General features: G+C 45.7%; 1 protein-coding gene across 1 annotated transcript in view; it reads right to left on the bottom strand.

Moving 5' to 3' along the window:
• LOC139449654 (uncharacterized) overlaps window positions 1–25,191 on the bottom strand; it is a 99,583-nt gene that overhangs the window by 7,777 nt on the left and 66,615 nt on the right. Inside the window, exons 45-69 of the mRNA XM_071231134.1 lie at window positions 23,887–24,643; window positions 23,511–23,617; window positions 22,041–22,164; window positions 21,188–21,385; window positions 19,884–20,049; window positions 18,784–18,955; window positions 17,487–17,633; window positions 17,252–17,341; window positions 15,316–15,422; window positions 15,088–15,169; window positions 14,568–14,714; window positions 12,823–12,996; window positions 12,256–12,357; window positions 12,032–12,126; window positions 11,355–11,505; window positions 11,013–11,130; window positions 10,017–10,218; window positions 9,770–9,836; window positions 8,856–9,020; window positions 8,033–8,128; window positions 6,545–6,724; window positions 5,358–5,432; window positions 4,706–4,816; window positions 4,388–4,588; window positions 3,247–3,400 (exon numbers count right to left, since the gene is read on the bottom strand). Of these exons, the coding sequence (XP_071087235.1) occupies window positions 3,247–3,400; window positions 4,388–4,588; window positions 4,706–4,816; window positions 5,358–5,432; window positions 6,545–6,724; window positions 8,033–8,128; window positions 8,856–9,020; window positions 9,770–9,836; window positions 10,017–10,218; window positions 11,013–11,130; window positions 11,355–11,505; window positions 12,032–12,126; window positions 12,256–12,357; window positions 12,823–12,996; window positions 14,568–14,714; window positions 15,088–15,169; window positions 15,316–15,422; window positions 17,252–17,341; window positions 17,487–17,633; window positions 18,784–18,955; window positions 19,884–20,049; window positions 21,188–21,385; window positions 22,041–22,164; window positions 23,511–23,617; window positions 23,887–24,643 (3,988 nt within the window). The remainder of the gene's footprint in view (window positions 1–3,246; window positions 3,401–4,387; window positions 4,589–4,705; window positions 4,817–5,357; window positions 5,433–6,544; window positions 6,725–8,032; window positions 8,129–8,855; window positions 9,021–9,769; window positions 9,837–10,016; window positions 10,219–11,012; window positions 11,131–11,354; window positions 11,506–12,031; window positions 12,127–12,255; window positions 12,358–12,822; window positions 12,997–14,567; window positions 14,715–15,087; window positions 15,170–15,315; window positions 15,423–17,251; window positions 17,342–17,486; window positions 17,634–18,783; window positions 18,956–19,883; window positions 20,050–21,187; window positions 21,386–22,040; window positions 22,165–23,510; window positions 23,618–23,886; window positions 24,644–25,191) is intronic.

The raw sequence follows: 25,191 nt of genomic DNA, 5'->3' as shown, positions 1-25,191 counted from the left end.
GCAACACAAGGCACACGCTCTGTTTAGAGGCGGTGGCAACACCTGCAACACAAAGCACACGCTCTGTTTAGAGGCGGTGGCAACACCTGCAACACAAAGAACACGTTCTGTTTAGAGGCAGTGGCAACACCTGCAACACAAAGCACACACTCTGTTTAGAGGCGGTGGCAACACCTGCAACACAAGGCACACGCTCTGTTTAGAGGCGGTGGCAACACCTGCAACACAAAGCACACGTTCTGTTTAGAGGCAGTGGCAACACCTGCAACACAAAGCACACGCTATGTTTAGAGGTGGTGGCAACACCTGCAACACAAAGCACACGCTCTGTTTAGAGGCGGTGGCAACACAAAGCACACGCTCTGTTTAGAGGCGGTGGCAACACCTGCAACACAAAGCACACGTTCTGTTTAGAGGCAGTGGCAACACCTGCAACACAAAGCACATGCTCTGTTTAGAGGTGGTGGCAACACCTGCAACACAAAGCACACGCTCTGTTTAGAGGCGGTGGCAACACCTGCAACACAAAGCATACGTTCTGTTTAGAGGCAGTGGCAACACCTGCAACACAAGGCACACGCTCTGTTTAGAGGTGGTGGCAACACCTGCAACACCAAGCACACGTTCTGTTTAGAGGCAGTGGCAACACCTGCAACACAAAGCACACACTCTGTTTAGAGGTGGTGGCAACACCTGCAACACAAAGCACACGCTCTGTTTAGAGGCAGTGGCAACACCTGCAACACAAAGCACACGCTCTGTTTAGAGGCGGTGGCAACACCTGCAACACAAAGCACACGCTCTGTTTAGAGGCGGTGGCAACACCTGCAACACAAAGCACACGCTCTGTTTAGAGGTGGTGGCAACACCTGCAACACAAAGCACATGTTCTGTTTAGAGGCGGTGGCAACACCTGCAACACAAGGCACACGCTCTGTTTAGAGGCGGTGGCAACACCTGCAACACAAGGCACACGCTCTGTTTAGAGGCGGTGGCAACACCTGCAACACAAAGCACACGCTCTGTTTAGAGGCGGTGGCAACACCTGCAACACAAAGCACACGCTCTGTTTAGAGGCGGTGGCAACACCTGCAACACAAAGCACACGCTCTGTTTAGAGGTGGTGGCAACACCTGCAACACAAAGCACACGCTCTGTTTAGAGGCGGTGGCAACACCTGCAACACAAAGCACACGCTCTGTTTAGAGGTGGTGGCAACACCTGCAACACAAGGCACACGCTCTGTTTAGAGGCGGTGGCAACACCTGCAACACAAGGCACACGCTCTGTTTAGAGATGGTGGCAACACCTGCAACACAAAGCACACGCTCTGTTTAGAGGCAGTGGCAACACCTGCAACACAAGGCACACGCTCTGTTTAGAGATGGTGGCAACACCTGCAACACAAAGCACACACTCTGTTTAGAGATGGTGGCAACACCTGCAACACAAAGCACACACTCTGTTTAGAGGTGGTGGCAACACCTGCAACACAAGGCACACGCTCTGTTTAGAGATGGTGGCAACACCTGCAACACAAAGCACACGCTCTGTTTAGAGGCGGTGGCAACACCTGCAACACAAAGCACACGCTCTGTTTAGAGGTGGTGGCAACACCTGCAACACAAAGCACACGCTCTGTTTAGAGGCGGTGGCAACACCTGCAACACAAAGCACACGCTCTGTTTAGAGGTGGTGGCAACACCTGCAACACAAGGCACACGCTCTGTTTAGAGGTGGTGGCAACACCTGCAACACAAGGCACACGCTCTGTTTAGAGGCAGTGGCAACACCTGCAACACAAAGCACATGCTCTGTTTAGAGGCAGTGGCAACACCTGCAACACAAAGCACACGTTCTGTTTAGAGATGGTGGCAACACCTGCAACACAAGGCACACGCTCTGTTTAGAGGCAGTGGCAACACCTGCAACACAAGGCACACGCTCTGTTTAGAGATGGTGGCAACACCTGCAACACAAAGCACACGTTCTGTTTAGAGGCAGTGGCAACACCTGCAACACAAAGCACATGCTCTGTTTAGAGGTGGTGGCAACACCTGCAACACAAAGCACACGCTCTGTTTAGAGGCGGTGGCAACACCTGCAACACAAAGCACACGCTCTGTTTAGAGGTGGTGGCAACACCTGCAACACAAGGCACACGCTCTGTTTAGAGGCGGTGGCAACACCTGCAACACAAGGCATACGCTCTGTTTAGAGGCGGTGGCAACACCTGCAACACAAGGCACACGCTCTGTTTAGAGGTAGTGGCAACACCTGCAACACAAGGCACACACTCTGTTTAGAGATGGTGGCAACACCTGCAACACAAAGCACACACTCTGTTTAGAGATGGTGGCAACACCTGCAACACAAAGCACACACTCTGTTTAGGGATGGTGGCAACACCTGCAACACAAGGCACACGCTCTGTTTAGAGGCGGTGGCAACACCTGCAACACAAGGCACACGCTCTGTTTAGAGATGGTGGCAACACCTGCAACACAAAGCACACACTCTGTTTAGAGGCGGTGGCAACACCTGCAACACAAGGCACACGCTCTGTTTAGAGGCGGTGGCAACACCTGCAACACAAAGAACACGTTCTGTTTAGAGGTGGTGGCAACACCTGCAACACAAGGCACACGCTCTGTTTAGAGGTGGTGGCAACACCTGCAACACCAAGCACACGTTCTGTTTAGAGGCAGTGGCAACACCTGCAACACAAGGCACACACTCTGTTTAGAGATGGTGGCAACACCTGCAACACAAAGCACACACTCTGTTTAGAGGCGGTGGCAACACCTGCAACACAAGGCACACGCTTTGTTTAGGGATGGTGGCAACACCTGCAACACAAGGCACACGCTTTGTTTAGAGGCGGTGGCAACACCTGCAACACAAAGCACACGCTCTGTTTAGAGGTGGTGGCAACACCTGCAACACAAGGCACACGCTTTGTTTAGAGGCGGTGGCAACACCTGCAACACAAGGCACACGCTTTGTTTAGAGATGGTGGCAACACCTGCAACACAAGGCACACACTCTGTTTAGAGATGGTGGCAACACCTGCAACACAAAGGAAGAGGGGGCACCTGCAACCCAACTGCATCTGCAACTAGGCAAATCAAACTCTTCCAGGTTTTAAAACAAACTTCAAAATGATCGTCTCATGTAACATTGAGGACGATTGCCTGCATATCATTTGCTGCGGACACTACAGTAACTGAGTCAGACAGTGCCTACCTGGGCTGGGAGCAGCCTGGGACAGGGTGGACGATCGATCCTGGTGCTTCATGAAGTCAATCACAGCAAGGCGAGGCATCGGTGAGGAGTCCATGCTGGTGATGAAGGAGATGATGTGGCGCATGAAGCGTCGCTGGGTCAACTCATACTCCTCCTGTAGAGGAATGTATCAGACTCATCAGTGGTCACTCTTTGATGAGGACCTGTGGTCAAAACTGTAGCTGCCTTCTACTCTAGTTGCTACAGACCCATTCAGACACTTAAAAACAGTTACATCAGACACAGCCAGACATTGAATAACATTTACATCAGACACACTCAGACATTGAATAACAGTCGATACAAACCCACCCAGACACTGAATAAGAGTTGATACAGACCCACTTTGACATTTAACAGAAGATGATGCCGACCTATCCGGTCACTGACTAACAGCTGCTACCTACCTGGAACATGACATTAGTCTGTTACCTACCTGGAACACAACATTAGTCTGTTACCTACCTGGAACACAACATTAGTCTGCTACCTACCTGGAACACGACATTGGTCTGTTACCTACCTGGAACACGACATTAGTCTGTTACCTACCTGGAACACGACATTGGTCTGTTACCTACCTGGAACACGACATTGGTCTGCTACCTACCTGGAACACGACATTGGTCTGTTACCTACCTGGAACACGACATTGGTCTGCTACCTACCTGGAACACAACGTTGGTCTGTTACCTACCTGGAACACGACATTGGTCTGCTACCTACCTGGAACATGACGTTGGTCTGCTACCTACCTGGAACACGATGTTGGTCTGCTACCTACCTGGAACATGAGTTGGTCTGCTACCTTCCTGGAACACGACATTGGTCTGTTACCTACCTGGAAGACGACGTTGGTCTGCTACCTACCTGGAACACGACGTTGGTCTGCTACCTACCTGGAACACGACGTTGGTCTGCTACCTACCTGGAACACGACATTAGTCTGCTACCTACCTGGAACACAACGTTGGTCTGCTACCTACCTGGAACACAACGTTGGTCTGCTACCTACCTGGAACACGACGTTTGTCTGCTACCTACCTGGAACACGACGTTGGTCTGCTACCTACCTGGAACACAACGTTGGTCTGCTACCTACCTGGAACACAACGTTGGTCTGCTTGCAGGCCTGCTTCTGTATCTGTGACATCTCCTTCTTCACCTCCTCCTTCCTCAGGAGTGAGTCGCCCTTCAAAGGGAGACGCTCCTTTACATACTCCAGCAGCGTCTCCAGAGACGTTGGGTTTTCCTTTTGGAAATACACCTTGGATGCCTTTGCCCTCTGTGCCAAGATACCCACCTTAGAGAAGAGAAATAGAACATATATGTCAATCAATGATTTACCAATTGTACAAGTGCACTTTATTGTGTGTGAGTTTCCATTCGGAGTCTGTTCTTTATGCTCAAAGATGCTCACCTCAGACAGTTTCCACTCAGTGCCTGTCCCCACCACAGCCAGCACCAGCGGCAGCCCCAGATTCAGCACTCCGAACCTCAGCTCCATCATGCAGTTGTCAGACTCCAGGTACTGAAGACAAGGGACACATACTGAAGACAAATGTTGAATGATGAATATGATCAAGAGGATTAAGTAGACTGTGATAAGCCTGGAGTGTACCTGTGAAATGATGAATATGATCAAGAAAATTAAGTAGACTGTGATAAGAATGGATTGTACCGTGTTGAATGATGAATATGATCAAGAGGATTAAGTAGACTGTGATAAGCCTGGAGTGTACCTGTGAAATGATGAATATGATCAAGAAAATTAAGTAGACTGTGATAAGAATGGATTGTACCGTGTTGAATGATGAATATGATCAAGAGGATTAAGTAGACTGTGATAAGCCTGGAGTGTACCTGTGAAATGATGAATATGATCAAGAGGATTAAGTAGACTGTGAAATGATGAATATGATCAGGAAGATTAAGTTGACTTTAATTAGCATGGATTGTACTGTGTTGAATGATGGATATGATCAAGAAGATTAAGTAGACTGTGATAAGCATGGATTGTACTGTGATGAATGATGAATATGATCAAGATCTGCCTGTCTGACGACACTCACCTCATCTGACACACAGACGACCAGCACCTTGGCATGTCGCATCCCGCGAGATATGTTTTCAAACAGACCTTTCCCCTGTAGAGAGAAACACTCTTTTATCCACATGGCCTAATTACCCACTGACCTAATAACCCACACGGCCTAATTACCCACGTAGCCTAATGATGAGATACTGATGGCCTGGGAGGGGTAATCAATTTCTCAGCAGAGGAATGAATCTCTTATACCCCGCCATGAGCACTACATGCTGCACATGCATTTCTGAGAGACAGAATAAATCCTTTATACCCGGCATCAAAGCTAAAAGCCGCACACTTTTTCCGAGCCAATGGATGTCACGTGACATAGCGCAAGCTAACCTCAGCTCTATCGAGCAGCTTGTTTATATCAATTTGGTATCTATTTGAATTATTTTACAATGTCATATTAAAACATTTCGGTAAGATAAATTCATTGTAGCAGGATCAGTCGGGGTACATGGGGTTTTAAGTGTCTTGCGTTAGGTTTTATACCACTCTAATGTATCCTGCGTTGGAGGGAAATAAATTTCTCAGTGGGCAAATATATCCTGTATACCTCGCCACGAGCAAGTCAGGCTGCACATTGCTTTCTGAGAGGTAGGATAAATCCCTCATACTCTGCTTCCATGCAAACAGCTGCACGCTTTTTCCGAGTCAGTGAAAATCACGTGACACAGCACAAGCTAACCTCCGCTTAATCAAACAGCTGTTTTCTATAAATTTTGAATTTATTATCATTCTTTAACAATGTCATATTGAAACATGTTGGTAAGAAAATTTGTTGTAGGAGGATCACAATTGTTACATGAGGTTTTATGTGTCCATCGTTAGAGCTCATGGTATAAAACCTAACATGGAATGCATACCTTGTGATCCTGCTACCACTTATAATGTATCATTAAGGTTTGAAGACATCCATTGACTAAAGTAGGTCAAATGTTAACGTTACTCTCAATGAACAACACAATACTCAACTGTTAAGCATTGTTAAGATCCACCGCTACACGAACTGATTCCCACTAGACCAATCAAAATACTGCATATGAGTCTCACTGGACCAATCAAAACACTGCATATGAGTCTCATTGAGCCAATAAAAATACTTTCTCAGTCTCATTAGACTACAGCCAAACATCCAGCTGTTAGACAAACGTGCTGCCCACCTACCGCAGTCATCTGTTCATGGTCAATCCATGTGGATATCCCGTTGTCTTCCAGGTACTTCTTGATGACCCGTGGGTCCCCCCAGCCGAGTGACCCGGATGGGCTCTTGGTGCCCTTGTTGACAGCATCGGAGGAGTTGCTCCAGCAGTAGCTGATGAAGCACACGGGGTACTCCTTGTTGTCCTGGCAACACATAGCATATCTTGTGCATATCAACAGTTGGGTGAGTGAGTGGGTTTGATGTCAACAGAATTTCAGTTATAATAATAATAGGCCATTTATATTGTGCATATTTCCACACCACAAAGGGGCATGCTCAAAGCGCTGGATCAGTGTGCACACAAAAATCATTTTCAGCTCCCCGGGGAGTATACAACCCAAGCTGATGTTAGGTGCTAGAAGGTTTACAACCACACTGCCATCACATCCTACTGGGTACCCATTCACTACTTGGTGAACAGAGGCACATTTCGAGCAAAGTCACCTGCCCAAGGAGACTGAACATGTGTTACATGTGCTTCAGTGTGGGGCCAATCTCATTAAAATCAGATCTTAGTTCTCGCTACCGCTAAACAAAGATCTGAGGATATCCCATTACGGGTCACGTCAGACCGACCTTGCGGGAACTTTGACTGACCAATGGAATGACCAATCAGATTTACGGCACTAATTTCAAATTGGCGACTACACTTCGAAACATATTTGGACAAATTCTCCATTAACAAAATTTGAAACCTGAACAAAAGAACTTTCTGGAATGGCTAATAGATAGTCGACCTACCCAGTGTGTACTCAAGATTGTATGGATTTGGTCGTTAAACCCGTAACCAGCGTTCGGAATAGCCTGTGTTAAAGTTTTCATGGTTGCATGATTAGAAATTACATTCTGACTGTCAATTTCATAATCTGGTAAGTGACGCTCTTATTGGTCGGATGAAAGGTCGTTCTGACGTGACCCCAAATGGGATGTCTTCAGATCTTTGTTTAGCGGTAGCGAGAACTAAGGTCTGATTTTAATGAGAATAGTGTGGGGCAGGACCGAAGCCCAAGAAACTCTCAGGAGCCAAGCTGCCAAACGTGGTCACCCATCCAAGGACTCTCTGTGACCGATGTTGCTTAACTTCACCTGATGTGTGACCTGTGCGCTGTGCATAGGACAACAGAGCTCTGGCTTGATGTGGGAGGGAATGATGCAGGTCTTGGGTAAACAACACAGGAATAAAGTTCATCTTGTTGTTTGCACCAATCTAGAAACAGGATTTCAACCCAGGATCAGAGGATTCTGGCACATCAAAGGGACACAACACATCACAGTGAACTGTGGTGCCTTAGATGACTGGGCAGCTGATATAATGTTGGTTTTGTCAAACATGATCTCTCTTGCTAAGCACTGCATGAGTCTAACTTCTCTGTCCTCTCATCATGTTTTCATAGTTTACTCCCATTCAACTGCTGCGAAAATTCCCAGGAAACACGTTCACTTTTTCCTACCCTGATCTGGATGCCATGGAGCTTATGCTTCACCCTACTCTGGAGATTCTTGACACGGTCTTCAAACCTGGCCTTGGTCTTTACCATCACCATTTGCTGCATGTGAGAAAGTACAGTTATACAACCATGTGACATAAGTAGAATTATACAACCATGTGACATAAGCAGAGTTATACAACCTGCCACCTGCTTCTCCCAGTAAACAACCCACCTCTTGTTTCTCGATCCTCATCCCAAGGTCTGTGTTCTGCCAACTGTGTCTCCCAGTAAACAACCCACCTCTTGCTTCCCCACCTTCATCCCCAGGTCTGTGTTCTGTCACCTGCTTCTCCCAGTAAACAACCCACCTCTTGTTTCCCGATCCTCATCCCAAGGTCTGCGTTCTGCCACCTGCTTCTCCCAGTAAACAACCCACCTCTTGTTTCCCGATCCTCATCCCAAGGTCTGTGTTCTGCCACCTGCTTCTCCCAGTAAACAACCCACCTCTTGTTTCCCGATCCTCATCCCAAGGTCTGTGTTCTGCCACCTGCTTCTCCCAGTAAACAACCCACCTCTTGTTTCCCGATCCTCATCCCAAGGTCTGCGTTCTGCCACCTGCTTCTCCCAGTAAACAACCCACCTCTTGTTTCCCGATCCTCATCCCAAGGTCTGTGTTCTGCCACCTGCTTCTCCCAGTAAACAACCCACCTCTTGTTTCCCGATCCTCATCCCAAGGTCTGCGTTCTGCCACCTGCTTCTCCCAGTAAACAACCCACCTCTTGTTTCCCGATCTTCATCCCTAGGTCTGTGTTCTGCCAACTGCTTCTCCCAGTAAATAACCCACCTCTTGTTTCCCGATCCTCATCCCCAGGTCTGTGTTCTGCCAGGCCAGGCTAGTTCCGATGACAGTGATGATGTAGTCTTTGTTCAGAGTGTCCATAGTGTACAGCATCATGTCGCGACACATCTCATCACGCTCAAAGTTGTCTGACACCAGTGCCACAACCACCTACAACACAAGGGAGAGACACATTAGAGGCATCAGATACTAAACTATCTCACTCTATCCTAGATAAAAGCATTAGACACTAGACTATCCAACTCTATCCTAGATAAAGGCATCAGAAATAAGACTATCCCACTCTATCCTAGATAAAGGCATCAGAAATAAGACTATCTCACTCTATCCTAGATAAAGGCATCAGCCATTATACTATCCCAATATATCCTAGATAAAGGCATCAGAAATAAGACTATCCCACTCTATCCTAGATAAAGGCATCAGAAATAAGACTATCTCACTCTATCCTAGATAAAGGCATCAGCCATTATACTATCCCAATATATCCTAGATAAAGGCATCAGACATTAGACTTACTCACTCTATTCTAGATAAAGGCATTAGACACTAGACTTTCCAACTCTATCCTAGATAAAGGCATCAGAAATAAGACTATCCCACTCTATCCTAGATAAAGGCATCAGACATTAGACTATCCCAATCTATCCTAGATAAAGGCATCAGACAGTAGACTATCTCACTTTATCCAAGGTGAAGACACAAGACTCTGAATTATTCCATTTTGTCAAAGGTGAAAGCACTAAACACATATATAATTCTGTATATATTCTTCTTTATATATATTTACTCTTACTCAGCTACATATCTGGAGACACTGAATATTTCTAACCAGTATCCTCTATGTTATGAGACAAGAACAAACTGTTATGTTTATCAACAGAGTGATCTTCCCTTACCTTGGAGTTCTTTAGGGCGAGAGTCAGGTCATGAACACTGATGTTAAGCATGTCTTCACTGTACCAGCTGAAACATTGTATCTGACATGAACAGATATACACTGTACCATCTGAAACATTGTATCTGACATGAACAGATATACACTGTACCATCTGAAACATTGCATCTGAGATGAAGAGATATATGTACCGAATGAAACATTGTATCTGACATGAACAAACTGACATTGCAACTAACAGGCCTTACCAAGACAATCCACCTTTCTCAAGTTCTTCTTTAAACCAGAGAGGGTTGATCTTCTCTGCAGGGTCTCTGGGTGCCGGCACATCGGAGGCGGAGTACAGGACAGCGACGTCCGTGGTGAGGGCCGAGTTCAGTTCCTGCAGCATCATCAGGCTGTGCTGGAGGTGGGCGTCGAAGTCGCCGGCGTGGGTGTTGGGCATGGATTCTGTCACGAGTCAATCAATGGGCATTGGGCATGGATTCTTAGGAGAAATCATATTTCAACACCCATTGCTATGATATCTATAGGGCACAAAACAGATGCCTGAAATTGTTTAAATATGTGCAGCTATATGTTCAGGTTTGTTTTCCTATCTTACATATCAGGCAGCAACATTCCATTTATATCATAGGGTCTTTGAAAGGCATTTCGAAGTGATACACATAGGGAAGAGAATTTATGGATGCCAACTTCTTTATGAGGAACACAACGTTTTGGAGTACATACTTACTCCTTCATCAGGTGATTCACCTGATGAAGGAGTAAGCATGATCTATGAAACTTTGTGTTCCTCATAATGAAGATGGTGACATCCACAAAATTCTCTTCCTTATATCAGAGGGGCCTGCAAGTAACCAAGTGGTTGATATTAGGAGCAATGTCCCTGGCTTTCACAAAGTCTGACCAACCAATCATTATTTGAGTCTCCTAAGACAAAGCATAAGGTGCCGTGGAACTTGTCCCACCTGGATTCCACTCAGGGTGGGATATATATAAACCTTGGGGCAACAAAGCAATCTGTTTGTTTGTTTGTTGTTGTTTATCAATATTCCTGCCATATAATGTCAGCCTGTAAATAATAAAGAAACTAATGACAATCAGGTGACACGCAATCAATCAAGTTACAAAGTCTGACAATCCAACTATCAAATCACCTCTCACAACAAGGTTGCTGGGGATAATGTTACCCTTGGCGATTCTGGAGTAACCATGGAAACATGTGTTTTGGGTTATCATACCTAGCAACTGGGCCATGGACACGGTGTGGAAATACTTCCGACATTGTAGGAACGGAGCCTTGTTGTTCTTGGCATGGGCAATGAGCTCATTGTCAAACAGACACGGTTCCAGACAGCCCTGAAAGTAGAACAGACACAGTTCAGACACATTCCTTCCTGACCACTCTGAGAGAAGATAGGAGAGATGTTAAGACTCGGGGAGATGTTAAGACTCGGGGAGATGTTAAGACTCAAGGAGATGTTAAAACTCAAGGAGATGTTAAGACTCAGGGAGATGTTAAGACTCGGGGAGATGTTAAGACTCAGGGAGATATTAGGTCTCAAGGAGATGTTAAGACTCACCTCTTTCATGACACAGTCGGGGCATGGCACCAGGAAGTCATACACAACACCATGGAAGGATTCCTCGATGAGACTCTCAAAGATCTCATGAACCAGGAACAGGATGTTTTCAGGGCGTGGACCTTGGACCAACACAACCAGCTCGGAATCACTGACAAAGGAAGCACATTTATCATGCAAGGTACATAGCTACAGTGAAATTGCATCACAATGCCTTGCAAACAATTGGGATGTCATGAGTTTCCATGACACCACAATCAAAAGACATCACTTATCTGTCTTTCACAGAAGCAATTTTTTCAATAATAAATTGACACGCACCCTTTAATGTCTTTTGATATCAAATATCTATGAGCTTCTGAGTTTTAAACTTTTATTGATTCCTGTTCATATATATTTGACATCACATGACATCAGGGTCAGTCTCTCCATCTCTACTATTCCTGCATCAACAAGCCTTATCTGTCTGATGAGACGAGGTGGTATCTCTCCCCTCCCCACAACATTCCTGATCTGTCTAATGAGGTCAGATGGCATCTCACCCCTCATCCCCCCTCTCCCTCCCTCCCCCCCCCCCACCCCCCCCCCCCCCCCCACCCCTCCCCCCCAAAAACATAAAGACACACACACATCACACCTGATCTTTATGAGGCCAGTGGTATCCCCCAACAACATACCTGATTTGTCTGATGAGGGCGAGGTGGTTGTTCTTATTCAAGAGAGAGCCACGCTTCCAGATAAGCTTGCCGTCCGAGAACTGGAATAGTCGAACCTGGGAACATGGTTAAATGTTGTGATGAGTTCACTCTTGCAAGACTTCTGCTTCTCAATATATATATATAGTCACACCTGAACAGTGTACCAGCCAATCAGTCAATCAGTCAATCAGTCAATCACTGACCTGGGCTCTGTTGAACAGTCCAGCAGGAAGGTAGGCAAACTTGTACACCATCTTGGTCTGTCGGGTGCCTCGAAACTTGCTGTCTCCGGCCCAGTCCTCTATCTGAAACATCCACAAACAACAGTTCAAGAGAAACCACACCAACAACGCATTCAGGCATCAACATCTCATTCAAACATCAACAATGCATTCAGATATCAACAACTCATTTAGATATCAACAACACATTCAGACATCAACAGCTTATTCAGACATCAACAACTTATTCAGACATCAACAACTTATTCAGACATCAACAACTCATTCAGACATCAACAACTTGTTCAGATATCAAAAACTCATTCAGACAAGGACAACTCATGCAGACAACAACTTGTTCAGGAATAAACAACTCATTTAGACATGCGCTAAATTTAACATCTGAAACTTTACACTGCGCATTCGGTTCCAAATTCAATTTAGCCCAGTTAAATCTACAGGTAACCTAGCTAGCTCTACAATGAAAACACTGTATGTTTATCTCCCAAGTGTGTTACCTCCCATGAGGATGACAAAGAAATGCCTTACCTCTGCTGGTTCTTCTGGCGGCAGGAGGCAGGGCACAATGTTCACTGGTTCTTTGGGCAGTGGGAAAGTCAGGTCAAACTCCTCAGTTAACTGCAGCAGCCATTTGTGTAGTGAGGGGGGATACTCCTTCCACACATCGCTGATGTGCTTATGGTGGAAACGACCTGAATCGTCCTGAAAAATACAACATTCTAGTAGACCGACATGGTGACTCAGATCGTACTGAAAAATACAACATTGCAGTAGACCGACATGGTGACTCAGATTGTCCTGAAAAATATAACATTCTAGTAGACCGACATGGTGACACAGATCGTCCTGGAAAATACAACATTGCAGTAGACCGACATGGTGACACAGATCGTCCTGGAAAATACAACATTGCAGTAGACCGACATGGTCCTACAGATCGTCCTGAAAAATATAACATTGCAGTAGACAAACATGGTGACACAGATCGTACTGAAAAATACAACATTGCAGTAGACAAACATGGTGACACAGATCGTACTGAAAAATACAACATTGCAGTAGACAAACATGGTCCCACAGATAGTACTGAAAAATACAACATTGCAGTAGACCGACATGGTGACACAGATCGTACTGAAAAATACAACATTGCAGTAGACCGACATGGTGACACAGATCGTACTGAAAAATACAACAATGCAGTAGACCGACATGGTGACACAGATCGTACTGAAAAATACAACAATGCAGTAGACCGACATGGTGACACAGATCGTACTGAAAAATACAACAATGCAGTAGACCGACTTGGTGAAACAGATCGTACTGAAAAATACAACAATGCAGTAGACCGACATGGTGACACAGATCGTACTGAAAAATACAACAATGCAGTAGACCGACTTGGTGACACAGATCGTACTGAAAAATACAACAATGCAGTAGACCGACTTGGTGACACAGGTCGTACTGAAAAATACAACAATGCAGTAGACCGACTTGGTGACACAGATCGTACTGAAAAATACAACAATGCAGTAGACCGACATGGTGACACAGATCGTACTGAAAAATACAACAATGCAGTAGACCGACATGGTGACACAGATCGTACTGAAAAATACAACAATGCAGTAGACCGACATGGTGACACAGATCGTACTGAAAAATACAACAATGCAGTAGACCGACATGGTGACACAGATCGTACTGAAAAATACAACAATGCAGTAGACCGACTTGGTGACACAGATCGTACTGAAAAATACAACAATGCAGGAGACCGACATGGTGACACAGATCGTACTGAAAAATACAACAATGCAGTAGACCGACTTGGTGACACAGATCGTACTGAAAAATACAACAATGCAGTAGACCGACTTGGTGACACAGATCGTACTGAAAAATACAACAATGCAGTAGACCGACTTGGTGACACAGATCGTACTGAAAAATACAACAATGCAGTAGACAAACATGGTGACACAGATCGTACTGAAAAATACAACAATGCAGTAGACCGACATGGTGACACAGATCGTACTGAAAAATACAACAATGCAGTAGACCGACATGGTGACACAGATCGTACTGAAAAATACAACAATGCAGTAGACCGACATGGTGACACAGATCGTACTGAAAAATACAACAATGCAGTAGACCGACTTGGTGACACAGATCGTACTGAAAAATACAACAATGCAGTAGACCGACTTGGTGACACAGATCGTACTGAAAAATACAACAATGCAGTAGTCACAACCTACCTGGATGGGGGAGTTTTTGACGGAGACAACACAGGACATGACATTGACAATCCACTGGGGGTTGATGACAATCTGGTCTCGTAGGAAGTCATTGTCAAAGTACTGAACAGTGCCCAATTCATGAAGGAACTGCACGGCTTCCTTGATCTGTAACAGAGGGCCAGGTTCAATAGCTCGACAATTACCTGACTGTATGGGTACCCGGTAGTATCTGTTCATCAAGAAGTCACATAGTTTGTGGTGTCACAGATTACAAGTTATGTGACAGATAGATACACACACATACCAAAGTCACAATCAACCCTAAGACATTCCACAACAAGTCAGATTATACTCTGTTGTCCTGTGCTGTTGGTGCCTCAACATATAATTCATAATGTGTTCCCATAGTTGTCTTGTGACAGTAGACAAAGGTGTCTTGTAATGGTAGACAAGGGTGTCTTGTGACAGTAGACAGGGTTTTGTGTGATAAAAGACACCATCAACATCATGTGACTGACTGACTGACTCACATACTTACATCTTTCTCATCGTAGATGCCGACCTCCATTCCGTACTCCTTGATGACGTCCCACTTGAGGATGCTGGTTTTTGAACGTGCACTAGCAAATGTAACAAGGGTTCAATCAAAACTCTTGAATCATTAAATTGTTAATAACATATATTTGGCATTGTTTCACATTTTATGAAGGAGAAAATTATGATGCAGGTCACACTATGATTAGGAGGTGTGTCTAGATTGTCTCACGCCAGTATCTTTTTCTCCAGGTTCAGCCAGACTTGCGGTATCTTCTCCCCCATGTTCTTCTGCTCCAAGGTGACCTTCAGCAGCTGCTTCTCCAGCTCAGCCACGCCCTGAAAACATTCGACCACTGACAGATGTGTTTGGCAGGCTTTGGAACTCTAGCCCAACTTCAACGGACAAACTATACCCTTTTCAACTCTCGTGCCTTAGTAACCGATCTTGTCAACCATCGCACAAGCCTTACTTACACCAACGACTGACATGCATTCGACCACTGACATGTATTCCACCCCTGACATGCATTCGACCACTGACACACATTCGACCCCTGACATGCATTCGACCCCTGACATGCATTCGACCACTGACACGCATTCGACCACTGACATGCATTCGACCACTGACAGGCATTCAACCACTGCACGCATTCAACCACTGACATGCATTCGACCACTGACACGCATTTGACCACTGACATGCATTCGACCACTGACATGCATTCGACCACTGACAGGCATTCAACCACTGACACACATTCAACCACTGACACGCATTCGACCCCTGACATGCATTCGACCACTGACATGCATTCGACCACTGACATGCATTCAACCACTGACATGCATTCAACCACTGACATGCATTCGACCCCTGTCATGCATTCGACCCCTGTCATGCATTCGACCCCTGACATGCATTCGACCACTGACATGCATTCGCCCCCTGTCATGCATTCGACCCCTGTCATGCATTCGACCCCTGTCATGCATTCGACCCCTGACATGCATTTGACCACTGACAGGCATTTGACCACTGACATGCATTCGACCACACACGTATTCGACCCCTGACATGCATTCGACCCCTGACATGCATTCGACCACTGACATGCATTCGACCACTGACAGGCATTTGACCACTGACATGCATTCGACCCGACATGTATTCAGCCCGACACGTATTCCACCCCTGACATGCATTCGACCACTGACACGCATTCGACCACTGACATGCATTCGACCACTGACACGCACTCGACCACTGACATGCATTCGACCACTGACATGCATTCAACCACTGACATGCATTCGACCACTGTCATGCATTCGACCCTTGACATGCATTCGACCACTGACATGCATTCGACCCCTGTCATGCATTCGACCCCTGTCATGCATTTGACCCCTGCATTCGACCCCTGTCATGCATTCGACCCCTGACATGCATTCCACCCCTGTCATGCATTCGACCCCTGTCATGCATTCGACCACTGACATGCATTCGACCACTGACATGCATTCGACCCCTGTCATGCATTCGACCCCTGACATGCAATCGTCCATTGACATGCATTCAACCACTGACATGCATTCGACCCCTGTCATGCATTCGACCAGTCATGCATTCGACCCCTGACATGCATTCGACCCCTGACATGCATTTGACCCCTGTCATGCATTCGACCCCTGTCATGCATTCGACCCCTGACATGCATTTGACCACTGACAGGCATTTGACCTCTGACATGCATTCGACCCCTGACATGCATTCGACCCGACACGTATTCAACCCGACACGTATTCGACCCCTGACATGCATTCGCCCCCTGACATGCATTCGACTCGACATGCATTCGACCCAACACGTATTCGCCCCCTGACATGCATTCGCCCCCTGACATGCATTCGCCCCCTGACATGCATTCGAACCCTGACATGCATTCGCACCCTGACATGCATTCGACCCCTGACATGCATTCGACCCCTGACATGCATTCGACCACTGACATGCATTCTACCACTGACACGCATTCGACCACTGACATGCATTTGACCGCTGACAAGCACTCTCTTGCCTCATCCAACTATCTCTGCTGTCTACCCACTTAGCTCTGATGAAAACCTAACAAGCTTTGATGTCTCCCTGACTAGATACTCACCATGCCTGTGATTGAGCTGATAAAATGGAAGCCAGCAATCTGTGGATATCTCCTGGTGAGCTCCGTAACTGGAATATCGGCCTTGGGAACCTGCAGAGAACGGCTGAGGTAAATACATACCAATGATTCTGTGTGTGATAGATATAATATGTAATAAAGATAGGGGACACTGTACTATTTCACTTGGAACTCACAGTATTTATCCACCAACTTGAAGTAAGGTTTCCTAGCTCACCTGATCACAGTGGGTGCCGACCACAAAGATGGGTGTCTTGGGGGCGTGGCAGGCAATGGAGCTGAGCCAGAAGTCCAGGCCGGCATGTTCAAACCCCTGGCGTGTCGACCACAGCAAGATGTATACAGCTCGCTTGGACAGGAAAAACTGAAGAAAATATAATATGTTGTAATATGCAGGAATACATGACTACATTGTTATAATAAGAGGGAACACATGTCTTCATTCATATAATAGGAGGGAACGCATGACTACATTGTTATAATAAGAGGGAATACATGACTGCATTAATATAATAGGAGGGAACGCATGACTACATTGTTATAATAAGAGGGAATACATGACTGCATTAATATAATAGGAGGGAACGCATGACTACATTGTTATAATAAGAGGGAACACATGACTACATTGTTATAATAAGAGGGAACACATGACTACATTGTTATGATAAGAGGGAACGCATGACTACATTGTTATAATAAGAGGGAACGCATGACTACATTGTTATAATAAGAGGGAATACATGACTACATTAATATAATAGGAGGGAACGCATGACTCTATTGTTATAATAGGAGGGAACGCATGACTACATTGTTATAATAAGAGGGAATACATGACTACATTAATATAACAGATGGGAACACATGACTACATTAATATAATTGGAGGGAACACATGACTACCCCGGTACATTAATATAATAGGAGGGAACACATGACTACATTGTTATAATAGGAGGGAACACATGACTACATTAATATAATAGGAGGGAACGCATGACTACATTGTTATAATAGGAGGGAACGCATGACTACATTGTTATAATAGGAGGGAACACATGACTACATTAATATAATAGGAGGGAACGCATGACTACATTGTTATAATAGGAGGGAACACATCACTACATTAATATAATAGGAGGGAACACATGACTACATTGTTATAATAGGAGGGAACGCATGACTACATTGTTATAACAGGAGGGAACACATGTACATTGTTATCATAGGAGGGAACACATGACTACACAAGAGGGTTACATACCTGATGAGTATTAATATAGTTTTGTTTGTTTGTTGTTTAATACCACACTCGGCAATATTTAGGTATATGACGGCGGTCTGTAAATAATGGAGTCGGGACCAGACAATCCAGTATTTGACCTCATGATCTCAGCATCAATCCACGCAATCGGGATACAATGACATGCATCAACCAAGTCAGTAAGCCTGACCACCCGATCCTGTTAGTCGCCTCTTACGAATTAATAGACTAAAGCGTTATGTACCTGGTGTGTGTTGTAGTAGAGGGTTTGTCCTGCAAAGTCCCAGGTGTTGTAGGTGATTTCTATTTCATCGTCAGTCTTCACAGTCCAGGGCTGGATTACTATTCCATCTGTGATTTCTTCTCCCTTCGTCCCCTCCGTCTTCTTGTTGTGACTCATGAGAGCCTTCAGGAGGCTGCAGCACACAAGGTCAGTTAGAGTCAATGCTACAAGGTCAGCTAGAGTCAACGTCAATGCCAATGTCACCATGTCAGCTAGAGTCAATGTTGCAAGATCAGATAGAGTCAGTGTTGCAAGTTCAGGTAGAGTCAATGTAACAAGGTCAGTTAGAGTCAATGTTGCAAGGTCAGCTAGAGTTTATGTTAAATGTATTTGATGTCACACTCTAAGTGCATGAAGAATGACATAATACATTGAGCACTTCGGCATTAATTTATCATTTTCACGTTGGAACAAGAATTAAACTCGGAATGGTTTACAAACTGCAGTGTCATCTGGCCTTCTATATTATACACTCTTCAGTACACATTGATCTTCCTTTACATATTACTACTACATCTACTGGGTGCTATATTCTACATCTACTGGGTGCTATATTCTACATCTACTGGGTAGTATATTCTACATCTACTGGGTGCTATATTCTACATCTACTGGGTGCTATATTCTACATCTACTGGGTGCTATATTCTACATCTACTGGGTGCTATATTCTACATCTACTGGGTGCTATATTCTACATCTACTGGGTGCTATATTCTACATCTACTGGGTGCTATATTCTGCATCTACTGGGTGCTATATTCTACATCTACTGGGTGCTATATTCTACATCTACTGGGTGCTATATTCTACATCTACTGGGTGCTATATTCTACATCTACTGGGTGCTATATTCTACATCTACTGGATGCTATATTCTATATCTACTGGGTGCTATATTCTATATCTACTGGGTGCTATATCCTCTTTCTACTGGGTGCTATGTCCTCTTTCTACTGGGTGCTATGTCCTACATCTACTGGGCACAGTCTTATCATACCTATTGAAAGACGGGTCTAACCTAATCACAGCATTGATGTAGGAGATGAAGAATGCTCTACCTTGTCTTGCCAGCGCCACCAAGCCCCACCAGCATCAGCTTGGTCCTGCGACACGCTGTGAAGCCTCCAGCGAGACGCTTCAGATATGCCTTGACCGACTCAAAGCCTCGGCTTACAACCTCATTGGGCGGAGTTCTCAAGGCGGGACACCCAATCAGGTCTAATGCTGGAAGTGAAAAGGTCCTACATGAATCAACATCATTTGAGTAAGAGCTGAGGTGAAATGGTCCTATGTCAATCAACATGCCTGTTGTTAGAGTTGAGGTAAAATGGTCCTACGTCAATCAACATCCTTGTTGTTCGAGGTGAGGTGAAATGGCCCTTCATCAATCAACATCCTTGTTGTTAGAGGTGAGGTGAAATGGTCCTATGTCAATCAACATCCTTGTTGTTAGAGGTGAGGTGAAATGGTCCAATGTCAATCAACATCCTTGATGTTAGAGGTGAGGTGAAATGGTCCAATGTCAATCAACATGCTAGTTGTTAGAGGTGAGGTGAATTGGTCCAATGTCAATCAACATCCTGGATGTTAGAGGTGAGGTGAAATGGTCCAATGTCAATCAACATGCTTGTTGTTAGAGGTGAAGTGAAATGGTCCAATGTCAATCAACATGCTTGTTGTCAGAGGTGAAGTGAAATGGTCCAATGTCAATCAACATGCTTGTTGTTAGAGGTGAAGTGAAATGGTCCAATGTCAATCAACATGCTTGTTGTTAGAGGTGAGGTGAAATGGTCCAATGTCAATCAAAATCCTTGTTGTTAGAGGTGAGGTGAATTGGTCCAATGTCAATCAACATGCTTGTTGTTAGAGGTGAAGTGAATTGGTCCAATATAAATCAACATGCTTGTTGTTAGAGGTGAGGTGAATTGGGGTTTAACATAGTTCCATTCAAGCTTATAGCACAAATATAGCAAAGCTCATGCATAGTACACTGACTCCTCACCGACCAGTCCTTGTTTATTGTTGAGTTAACAGTAAGTACCATCATTTCACATCTTGTATGAAATGGTCAGGCGACTGACCTTCCACTCTGTGGGCAGACGCTTCATCCACTAGAGTTGGTCCCTTGTTGTTAAAACCATTGACCATGGAACTTACTAAGTGTACAATTTAGCGGAACTGATACACCGGATACTATTAAACACAACCTCAATAATGGTGTGCGACAAGCAGTGTTTATGATACAATAATAGATAAAAGTTCAACATTGTCAACAGTAATAAGCCTTAATTACTCTAGGTCTGGGAAGACATTCAGTGATTGCTTTACTGGGTCATGTGATGAGGGCTCGAGTGAGACTTACTCTTCATGTTCGGGAGGTGTCCGAGGGACCCCGGCAAGCTCTCCAGCAGGGGGCAGTGTTCGAGGCTGAGCACGCGCAGGTTGACGAGTCGGCACATGTGGACGGGGACAGCAGTGATGGCCGTGTAGTCGAGGTACAACTCCTCCAGTGCCCCCATCTGAAACACCGCCGCAGGAATACCGCCATACTCCTCATCAGCTGAAACAAAGCATCGCGTTGTGTGATCTCTCGTTACTAAGGACGAATAGACAGGTTCACATGGGATTGAACTGGTAATTGTCAGAAGTTTACTCAATAATTCTCTTGTAGTCATCACACAATTTTGTCTCAGGCAAAGTGCCCTTCATATGGATCAAAAATAGTACAATGGTATTACAAGGTATGACAGTTAAACTAGGACAGCAGAAACAAGAGTATGATGAGGTATGACCGTCTGTGACAGGGTATGACAGTGTGTAGGTATGACATTGCAAGTCTGTGTGTGACCAGAGGATGTGAGACAGTGTGTGACAGTGTGTGACAATTGTTGGCAGTGTGTGACAGAGTGTGACAATGGTCAACAGTTTGTGACAGTGCGACAGTGTGTGACTGGTTGACTGTGTGACAATAGTTGGCAGTGTGTGACAGAGCGTGACAGAGCGTGACAATGTCGACAGTGTGTGACAGTGTTTGACAATGGTCAATAGTTTGTGACAGTGTGACAATAGTTGTCAATGTGTAACAATGTTGATAGCGTGTGACAGTGTGAGACAATAGTTGACAGTGTGTTACAGTGCGTGACAGTGTGACAATGGTCGACAGTGTGTGACAGTGCATGACAGTATGTGACAGAGTATGACTGTGTGTGACATACTAATGCAGGTTGATCCTATCCGAGGGATGTCCCAGAAGAGCTGCAGGTTGAGAACAGCCAGCTCCTCCTCGTCCAGCATTCCATTCTTGTTTACATCATGCAGCTTGAATGTCTTCTGTATGTCCTGGGGAAACATACAAGACTCACCAGCTGGACAGGTAGGTCCATCACACACACCAGTTGGACAGGTAGGTCCACCACACACACGTACAAGACTCACCAGTTGGACAGATAGGTCCACCACACACACCTACAAGACTCACCAGTTGCACAGGTAGGTCCATCACACACACCAGTTGGACAGGTAGGCCCATCACACACATCTACAAGACTCACCAGTTGGACAGGTAGGTCCACCACACACACCTACAAGACTCACCAATTGGACAGGTAGGTCCACCACACACATCTACAAGACTCACCAGTTGCACAGGTAGGTCCATCACACACACCAGTTGGACAGGTAGGTCCACCACACACACCTACAAGACTCACCAGCTGGACAGGTAGGTCCATCACACACACCAATTGGACAGGTAGGTCCACCACACACACCTACAAGACTCACCAGCTGGACAGGTAGTTCCATCACACACACCAATTGGACAGGTAGGCCCATCACACACACCTACAAGACTCACCAGTTGGACAGGTAGGTCCACCACACACACCAGTTGGACAGGTAGGCCCATCACACACATCTACAAGACTCACCAGTTGGACAGGTAGGTCCACCACACACACCTACAAGACTCACCAATTGGACAGGTAGGTCCACCACACACACCTACAAGACTCACCAGTTGCACAGGTATGTCCACCACACACACCAGTTGGACAGGTAGGTCCACCACACACACCTACAAGACTCACCAATTGGACAGGTAGGTCCACCACACACACCTACAAGACTCACCAGCTGGATAGGTAGGTTCACCAGACACACCCATTGGGCAGGTAGGTCCACCACACACATCTACAAGACTCACCAGCTGGACCGGTAGGTCCACCACACACACCAATTGGGCAGGTAGGTCTACCACACACATCTACAAGACTCACCAGCTGGACAGGTAGGTCCATCACACACACCAATTGGGCAGGTAGGTCCACCACACACATCTACAAGACTCACCAGTTGGACAGGTAGGTCCACCACACACACCAATTGGTCAGGTAGGTCCACCACACACATCTACAAGACTCACCAGTTGGACAGGTAGGTCCACCACACACACCAATTGGTCAGGTAGGTCCACCACACACATCTACAAGACTCACCAGTTGGACAAGTAGGTCCACCACACTCACCAATTGGACAGGTAGGTCCACCACACACACTGACATCACACACCAATTGGACAGGTGGGTCCACCACACACACTGACATCCCCCATCAATTGGACAGGTAGGTTTACCAAACACATACGTTGGACACATAGGTCTCCCACACACACCTCCATGACTCACCAGTTTGGGTAGGAAAGTCTCTACAAACTTGTGGTCATCGAACCAGTAGTCGTACTGCTCTCGGGACATTGCTGTTTTCGAGCCTCCGAGTGTGATCCAGGCCATGCCTACAATATTGCCAAAAGAAATTAGGGAGGATAGCCCAAGTGATGCAGGTCTCAGACATTTACCACTTTGGTGAAACCCACGAGCATGTGTATGGCGCTGACAAACCCCGGAATACAATCCGGGTGAACAGGGATTTGAAACGATCAAAGCTTTCTGGCATGCCCAAGGGACGCAATTCTGTACAGAAAATAGCGGTACTTAAGACAACTTGGACGCCCATAACCCCAACTAAAATCAAGAGAAGAGATGAATTAGATATACCCATTACCTGATAGATTCAAGATCTTCAGTTTTTTCAGCTGGCCAATTTCCAGTGGAATGTCAGCTAAAGGGTTACTGCTGAGGTTCAAGGTCACTAGTTCCTGCAAGCTCCCAATGCCTGCAGGTATCTGTGTCAACTGAAGTCCAACAAGTTCAAGGTGAGTCAGCTGACTAGATGCCGGCCACTGATTGGGTAAGGACGTTACAGGCAACATGTGACAATTCAGTCGTATCAGTGACGGCACCAAGAAGATGTCACTGGGAAGTTCTTTGATGGCACTCTCCGTGAATGACACAATCTTAAGACGAGCACATTTTGACACTCCTTCCGGAAGAGATGTGAGATTGCCACATTCATCTAGGGAGAAGACTTGCAGGTTGGGGAAACTGGGGAAGAAGTCGTCCGAGAAAGATGTCTGATGAGGCAGTTCCCGGCAGATGGTGTTGACAGTCTCCTGGTAGGGCTGAAAGTGATGAACGTTGATGTTGTCTGTCATCTCCATGTGGGTGTCCATCTCCGAGGTAAGCAGGTGGGCCTTGCACAAGACACGCCTCTTGAACTTGGACATGACCAGCACAGAGGGGTCCTCCACACACTGCGCACTGAACTTCTGCAGGTGAACGTCTCCAGCTTTTATATTCTTCATGATGGTATTTCCATACATTTCAAACCTAGCTTGCAGGTCCATCCCACCCTGCTGCTCAGCAAAGATGTGACACTGGGCGGCAAAGGTCTTCAGTAATGAGGACAGGAGATGCTCCACCTGCAAGATGAACACATCGAGGTAACACACGTCATTTGTCTACCTGTTGTCTAGTGTAGTGTCATTTGTCTACCTGTTGTCTAGTGTAGTGTCATTTGTCTACCTGTTGTCTGGTGTGATTTGTCTACCTGTTGTCTGGTGTAATGTGATTTGTCTACCTGTTGTCTGGTGTAGTGTGATTTGTCTACCTGTTGTCTGGAGTAGTGTGATTTGTCTACCTGTTGTCTGGAGTAGTGTGATTTGTCTACCTGTTGTCTAGTGTAGTGTCATTAGTCTACCTGTTGTCTGGTGTATTGTCATTTGTCTACCTGTTGTCTGGTGTAATGTGATATATCTACCTGTTGTCTGGTGTAGTGTGATGTGTCTACCTGTTGTCTGGTGTAGTGTGATTTGTCTACCTGTTGTCTGGTGTAGTGTGATTTATCTACCTGTTGTCTGGTGTAGTGTGATGTGTCTACCTGTTGTCTGGTGTAGTGTGATTTATCTACCTGTTGTCTGGTGTAGTGTGATGTGTCTACCTGTTGTCTGGTGTGATGTATCTACCTGTT

The sequence above is a fragment of the Haliotis cracherodii genome, unplaced genomic scaffold (assembly GCF_022045235.1).
Source record: "Haliotis cracherodii isolate W230 unplaced genomic scaffold, xgHalCrac1.p SCAF_8, whole genome shotgun sequence".
NCBI classification, from domain to species: Eukaryota; Metazoa; Mollusca; class Gastropoda; order Lepetellida; family Haliotidae; genus Haliotis; species Haliotis cracherodii.
This window is presented reverse-complemented; position numbering and strand designations above follow the sequence as displayed.